The sequence below is a fragment of the Mus caroli genome, chromosome 4 (genome assembly GCF_900094665.2).
Source record: "Mus caroli chromosome 4, CAROLI_EIJ_v1.1, whole genome shotgun sequence".
Classification (NCBI taxonomy): domain Eukaryota; kingdom Metazoa; phylum Chordata; class Mammalia; order Rodentia; family Muridae; genus Mus; species Mus caroli.
Window position 1 is genome coordinate 50,265,482 of NC_034573.1, and position 7,902 is coordinate 50,273,383.

The window sequence follows — 7,902 nt, forward strand, 5'->3', positions numbered from 1 at the left end:
TGAATGATTCTGATGAAATGCATTTGTAAGGATGCTCCTATTGGCTATGTCTCTATAATCTAATGCCTTCAACACTTTGAATTTCAATACCCTGGTTTTGCTGCCGTCACAGTGGCTAATCCTGAAGCTCATGCTGTAAGGACCTTACACTTTGAATTTAGGATTTACTGTAAGCCAGTGCTCAGTGGTCTCCTATTTTAGAAAGAACACAGTTGTTTTCACATAACTATTGGGAACTAACTCATTGCATGTCCTCTAGAAGGGAAGAAGCCTACCATAGGTCACCAGACTGGTCCAGAAATCCCTGCTAACTCCAGCAACACAGAGGCACAATCTACCATCACTGCTTCTTTGAAATATATATTCAGACTTTCTTTGGAGATGACAGTCCACAGTGAGAATTTTTTCTACTCTCAGACATGTCAGGAGCTCCCATAGTTAGAACAGGCAGGACAAGGAGGCCAATAGAGACTGGCCAATAGCTGGAGAAGCCATTTGGTCCAGTGGAAACACATATTCAAATCACACACACACACACAGAGCATATATATTTACATATATATATATATATATATATATATATATACATACATGCAAGATGTGAATTACAGCCAAATAAACATTGATGTGCCTGTCTAGCTTAAGAAAAACATCAAGATTTTTAACTTCTTGAACTTTAAGTGTGTGGGTGTTCTGCCTGCATGAATGGTCTGTGTGCCATGGGCATGCCTGGTGGTGCCCTTGGAGGCTAGAAGAGGGCATCAGGTCCCATGGAGCTGGAGTTACAGCTGCAGTGTAGCTGCTAGTAATTGAACTCAGGTCCAGCATAACAACACTAAGCCATCTGCTAAGCCATCCGCATAGCCTCACCACCAACCTTTCCAAGTATATATACAAAGCGCAGTGGGTAGAGGTCCTTGCTACCTGGCCTGACAGCCTGTCTGGTCCTCAGAACCCACACGGTGGGAAGAAAGAACCAACTCCTTCAGATGTCTTCTGGCCTGCACATACATACCTACCATGATCACACCACACCACCCCCACCCAGAAAAATGAAATAAATAAATAAGTAAAAATAAAAACAAAAGAGAAAAAGAAAATGTGGTCAAGCTTGCCACCTAGTGGACACTATTTGGAACTGCACTTCTGTTATATAAAGCTGAAGATTTCCAAATATAAATATCAGAGGACTCTCTGGAAAAGGAGCTACAGTTCTCTAAAAATATAGTTAGCTGTGCTACATTCAACTGAGGAAGTGGTTTATATTTTGAAATTCTGTTACTAAAGAATTTATTGGCCTACAGAGTTCAATAAAATCTTCCTTCCATGAACTCACTGTACTGGAGACGGAGCTTGGGCCTGTGTAAGGAGGCAAGTGCTTCAGCAGTGAATCCGGGCAGGAGCACTCCCTACAACAGGAGCACTCCCTACAGCAGGAGCACTCCCTACAGCAGGAGCACTCCCTACAGCAGGAGCACTCCCTACAGCAGGAGCACTCCCCCTCTTTTCTTGTTTTGTTGTTGTTGTTGTTCATTTTTGTCTTGTTTTGGGAATCTGTCTTACAGGATGACATCAGATTCATGATCCTCCGGCCTCAGGCTTCCCAGTGCTGCAGGTGTCCACTTGCTGCTGTATGATGTCTTTTCTTATCCAAAACTGTTTTATAAGAGGCCCAACTTACAGCATTTAAAACAATCAACCTATCTTTCTTTGATTAAATATAGCAGTATACTAATTACTGTCATTTATTGGATTCAAGGTGGATGAAAATGGAAAAATTAGATAAAACGTATACTACAAACTTTTGGCAATAAATTAAGACACAGATAACTATTTCTCAAAATGATTTTGCAGTCTCATCATTGTTTTTCTTCTACCTATATTCAGTTTACAAAAGTATTTAATCTCTGAATCATAGTGTGGATGCAAGTGACCACAGTGCCCAGAAGAGGGTGTCTGATACTCTTGGGCAGCAGTTACAGGGGGTGGTGAGCTGCCATCCATGGGTAATGGGAACCAATGTCAAGCCCTCAGGAAGAACAGTATGCACTCTTAGCCACTCAGGCATCGCCAGCCCCTGGTCCTTTTGAAACTCTGAGAATTGATTTGTCTTCTGTCCTCTTCCCTACAGCAGCCATTCCTGCTGCCGTTACTGTTCCAGGCATGAAAGTTTCACTGTCTAGCTTCTTACTCCTGTTACTCCCATTACTCCTATTACTCCCGTTATTCCCGTTACTCCCGTTATTCCTGTTACTCCAATTACTCTTGTTACTGTCTTTGGATACTCGCCATGCCCTCACCACCAGTTACTATTAATAATTATTAATTTCTGTTTTCTCTTGATTCCCTTTTTATATAAGATTAAATATGTACTAACTAATAATTGCAACTATTAGTCACAATGTGGGCAGTCTGGTTAGGATGTTATATGTGTGAAATATACCACAGATTTTTGAAGATTTAAGATGACAAAGAGGCTAAAAAGTTCCCCACAGCCCATGCCGGGTGGTAGAGTGATGCTCGGCACTCACTGGGAATAGAATTTGATACAAAGCCAACTTTGCAAAGCTCTTTTTCTTTGCATAGTTACCTAAATGTTTAATTGCATATGCCTTTATCATTGAGGTAATGAATCACTTTATTATTATTATCAAATTTGGACCAGACAGTGCTAGGCAACAGAAATCCACAGCACATAAGGTATTTTTCAACTTGTTCATCCTTCAGCACCTTTGTCACCCAGCGCCCAATACAACACCAAGCCAACAGGAGGTCATCAGGGGCATTGATGACCCAATGCATCTGTCTCTTTCCACCTGCTGTACAATCACACAGCAGAGTGCTCCTCTCTTGTGACTGGGGAAATGGTTATTGCTTCCTGTTGGGTGTAGTCTTAAGCCTTTCCCTCTCTCACCGGCCACCATGATTTCTTCTCTCTGAGAAGCTACTTCTTCGGCCAGATTTTATTTGTTTGTTGTTGCCCCCCCCCCTTCTCAAGCCTGGGTATCAGGGCACGTGATTGCTTATGGACACTAATTCACGTGATAACTGAGCCATATCCATAATTATAAATGTCATAATGTTATCTACAGATGAATGCTGAGGTCACCACATGGCTGCATGAGTAACAGGATGGTAAAAGGCTATCAGCCAAAAGAGAAAAACTTTAGTTCCTAAAGGGACCTTCGGAGCACCCGCCAGCTAATTACTACTCTTTATTTTCTTTCTCACAGGCAGATTTTTGCCTAGGTAAAGCACACATATTTTTTTTTTTTTTTTTTTTTTTGAGTCTGGGTCTCACTATCCAGACTGAATGGTATTTTGACCAGGCTGTTCTCTAATTCACAGTGGCCTGCCTGCCTCTGCTCCCAAATCCTAGGCATTAGAGGTAGGCTACCAAGACTGGCAATAAGTGTGTTAATATACAGAAAATAATTCCAACGACTTTGGGAATTACATCAGAAATATGTAAAAGAAAGCCACTTGCCAGTTCACAGATTCCATTATTCTCTGACCCCCCAAAGCAGAACACAAATATTAAGAGTTCAGGTCACATGTAGGCTGCGTGCTGGACATATACTATCCTAGGTCTCCCCTGCTGCTGAGGGAGGGGAGTAGCAACGGATAAAGAGAGCAGAATTGAAATCTGAAGACAGGCATTTGAAGCGTGCAGCGCTCCTGTACTTACCATGGGCTTTGGAAGTGAAAGATGGTCGCACTTCTCTCCTACAAATAACACACATCACTTAAGACCTTTCTGCTGATACAGTTGTATTACTCACATTTATTTAACTCTTACAATCGCAAACAAGAAGGTTACATAGTTGTGATAATCTAGACGGTCAATTATATGTGACTCGGATGTCACAGCATAACTTGGTTTGCAGATATGAGCACTATCAACACCTGCACCTCTAAGGCACCTACAATGCCAGAGCTTACACCCAAGTGAAGGGAAAATGAAAAGCAAATATGTCATTGGGACTGACTTCCATTTCCAGGCAGCCGCGATCAGAGTGATGCTTACAGCAGCCTGCCGCTCCCCAAACCAGAATCCTCGCATCAGGACCAGCATCAGTTCTTCTCCCCTTCCTCTATACACCAAACCCCATCATCTCCCACTACCACACAGTCCTCATACTTGGGGAAAGGAAAATCCCAGTGGACAAGACAGGAGAAGGAAGTGAGTGGACCAGTAACATGAAGTTGATTACAGGGAAGGCAGGCAGCCTGCAAGGTCCAGTTCTCACTCACACACACACACACACACACACACACACACACACACACACACACACCCCGCTCTATCTGTTATCTTTCTTGCTTGCAGATCAGTTTACAATAGATAATAATTTTGTTTTATAAAGCTAGTCTCTGATTTTAATATAAGATTTGTAAAATAAATTTAAAAAACAAAACAATAGCATAAAGAATCAAAACTAGAAAGTCACTTTCACCCACGTTGCTACTTTCCAAATACACTTAACATTAACACATCACCATCATCATCATCACCATCACCACCACCATCATCATCATCACCACCATCATCATCACCACCACCACCATCATCATCATCGGGGTTTTTTTTTTTCTTTCTTTTTAAGGATTTATTTATTTACTATGTTACAGTGCTTGCTTACATGTATTCCTATACACCAGAAGAGGGCACCAGACCTCATAGATGGTTGTGAGCCACATGTGGTTGCTGGGAATTGAACTCAGGTCCTCTGGAAGAGCAGCTGGTGCTTTTGACAACTGAGCCATCTGTCCAGCCCTATCATCGGTTTCTCAAAACAGGATTTCTTTGTATACCAGCCTGGGCAGTCCTGAGACTTGCTCTGTAGACCAGGCTGGCCTCAAACTCCATCATTCCCATGCCAGCTTAGCATTAACATTTTAATGGTGAAAAAACAAAAACCAATTCTTTGAGTGTCCTGGTTGGATTTTTCTGGTCAATTTGATTGATACAAGTTACTTTTGGTCACAGTATTTAGCACAGCAATAGAAACCGTAAGACATTTAGTGACCATCAGTATTTAATAAATATTGTAGTTGTCAGAAAATAAAATAAATAAGTATAAATTTTTAAATTTACTAAGGAAAGAGATTCCACCCAAGCAGAAGGAAGGCATTTCAAAAGTCAAATAAGTACATTCGTTTCATTATGAATTCAATATAACTAATCAGAGACATTCTGTATTGTATAAGAGCTTTTTTACTAAAATGTTAAAAGATGCGAAGAAACAAAAGGCTGGCTTGATTTCAGTAGGAAATCCAATTTAGATATTCACAGTCTAATTTTATTGATTAGCTATTAATGAATATAAAAACAAAAGATAAGAACAAAACAATAATTTTGTCATTATTTCTATAGGAGACATTTTATTACCAAAATAACTCATCTAGGCTATAAGTTAATTAATTTTGTATCCAAGTCTTGACATGGAAAACAAAGCACTCATACAGTTATATTAATATATATCCATAAATACATACATAGCTAAAAGCTGCAGTAACATGCTTCAATAAATGGACAGTTTCTCACCTCGCCTTCCTTCAAACACATCACTGATTTCCCTCAGCAGCGTCGCCATGTCACTCATCTGAGACTCCCAAGCTTCACAAAACACATCCAGGTTTTCCTTAGCGATTTTGCTAGACGGGTGCAACGTCAACGTTTCAGCAGCAGAAATGATCTAAACGGGCATCAGAAGCATGCGTGTGACCTTTAAAGTCTCAGCCCTGGGAGTCATTCTGGACATTAAGTCCTTACTGATGAATTTTCACATTGCCACTTCTGGTTATCAGTCAGTATTTTAATAGCAAAATGTGCAATCTGCCTAACTTGAGAGAGTTACTCTGCATCTAATGGAATCTTGTTCAAAAACTTGCATGGCCAGAAACGTTGTTTTTGTTTGTATGTTTTTATTTACTAATGTTATGTGTATGTGCGTGTGTGTATGTGCATGTGTGTGTGTGTGTGTGTGTGTGTATGTGTGTGCGTGTGTGTGTGTGTGCGTGTATGTGTGTGAGTGTGTGAGTGTGTGCACAAGTACAGGCACAGGCTGGTGTGTATGTAGAGGTTGGTTCTCTGTTCCCACCATGTGGGGCCTGGAGCTGTCACTGGCTGCTCAGCAGTCACCTTTACGTACTGAGGCATCTAGCTGCCCCTGCTTTGTTTCTTAAATCAATGTCCTTAGGAATTATTGAACTGAACTGTATTTTGTGGCTTGTTATATACTGATATATCTTTCTTTGCAAGTATATTAATGTGACCTGCATTATAAACAGCTTCATTTAAAATAGATATAATCTAGCATTTCAGTGAAATGTGCCAATTTCAGTTTGGCAGAAAAACCAGATGATCCAATGAAATGTCAGCCGTGTTCCAGTACATCACCAACCAACTTCCAGTGACCCACTTTCTCTCTTCTTCCTCTCAGCAGATCTGGCCTCCACTGAGGCAGACCTTTCTGCTTGTTTCCTCAGTCTGCTACACAGTCAAATAACACACAACATAGAGAGAATAACGTCCATTTCCATACCTGTTGGCCAGTCACCTGAAATGTCTCCTCTGCATGTATGCACGTTATCTCAAGGGGTTCTGTGCCGGATACATGCCGCAACAATCGACATGTCTGCAAAAAACCATGTCCACAGGTCACCTTCCACACCCTCATCCTTCCCATATGATTCTTATGTTTACAAACCTAAGAATGGATCTGTACATGACCGAAGGCCAAAGCAGGAACAAACATGGGCAGAGCATGCTGTTTCCGCTCCCTATCTGACTGAGGCAAGGTGGTCACAAGACTTGAGAACCACAGGGAACCTTTGAAAGGTCGAGCTTAGTGTGTGTGTCGCTGCATCTGCCTCCAGGGTCCTGCTGCTAAACTGACAAGTGTCACAAGCTACGGCTCTCTCAGGGCTGAGACTTTTCCTCAAGATCAATATATGCACACGTCTTTCTTCTTTGAGCTAGCAATGGATTGGGTAGCCTGGTTATAAAGAAGCAGAAAGCTGCCTTTAGAGAAAATTAGTAAACACCCTGAGACTTAAAAGGAAACGTTTTGCCTTTGTTTTATAGTTTAAAAGGTTTGTTATAGGTTTCCTAAAGTTTCTTTCTCCACGGCCATAATAATTGGTTTCTACAAAGAGCAGAAGCAAATCTATTAAATAAAGGAAATAAATAGCCACTTTGAGAATGTTCCTTAGAGGTTTCCAGGCTGCTGTGTAGACAAGCAGAGGAGAGGAAGGCAGGCTCAATAGTCGCATCGATGGCCTTTAGGATTCTTGGGCAGGGCATAGGATAATATGAACTGTATTTGTATATGCTGTGACAGTTGGAATGAAATGGCCCCATAGGCTCATAGAGACTGGCACTATTGGAAGGTGTGGCCTTGTCGGAGTAGGTGTGGCATTGTCAGAGGAAGTGTATCTCTAGGGACAGACTTTGAAGTCTCAGAAGCTCAAGCCAGGCCTCGTGTGTTTCACTCTCTTTTCCCACTGCCTATGGATCAAGATGTAGAACTCTCAGCTCCTTCTCCAGCATCATGTCTGCCTGCATGCTGCCATACTTCCTGCCATGATGATAATGGACTAAACCTCTGAAACTATAAGACAGCCGAAATTGAATGTTGTCCTTATAAGAGTTGCCATGGTCATGGTGTCTGTTCACAGCAGTAAAACCCTAACTGAGACACAATGGCCAAGACTGATCTCACACATGCATGCATGATTAAGGATTTTCTGTTTTCTTTTCTTTTCTTTTCTTCCTTCCTTTCTTCCTTCCTTTCTTTCTTTCTTTTTCTTCCTTCCTTCCTTTCTTTCTTTCTTTCTTTCTTTCTTTCTTTCTTTCTTTCTTTCTTTCTTTCTTTCTTTCTTTCTTCTTCTTCTTCT

The 7,902-nt window shown here is 41.2% G+C and overlaps 1 protein-coding gene across 2 annotated transcripts in view; it reads right to left on the reverse strand.

Annotated features, from left to right (window-relative positions):
* Positions 1–7,902, reverse strand: part of Ctnnal1 (catenin alpha like 1) — a 55,343-nt gene that overhangs the window by 7,546 nt on the left and 39,895 nt on the right. For both annotated transcript variants that reach the window (XM_021160014.2, XM_029476273.1), the window contains 3 exons: positions 6,549–6,641; positions 5,549–5,699; positions 3,689–3,726 (listed from right to left, as the gene is read on the reverse strand). In XM_021160014.2, coding sequence (XP_021015673.1) covers positions 3,689–3,726; positions 5,549–5,699; positions 6,549–6,641 — 282 coding nt within the window. The remainder of the gene's footprint in view (positions 1–3,688; positions 3,727–5,548; positions 5,700–6,548; positions 6,642–7,902) is intronic.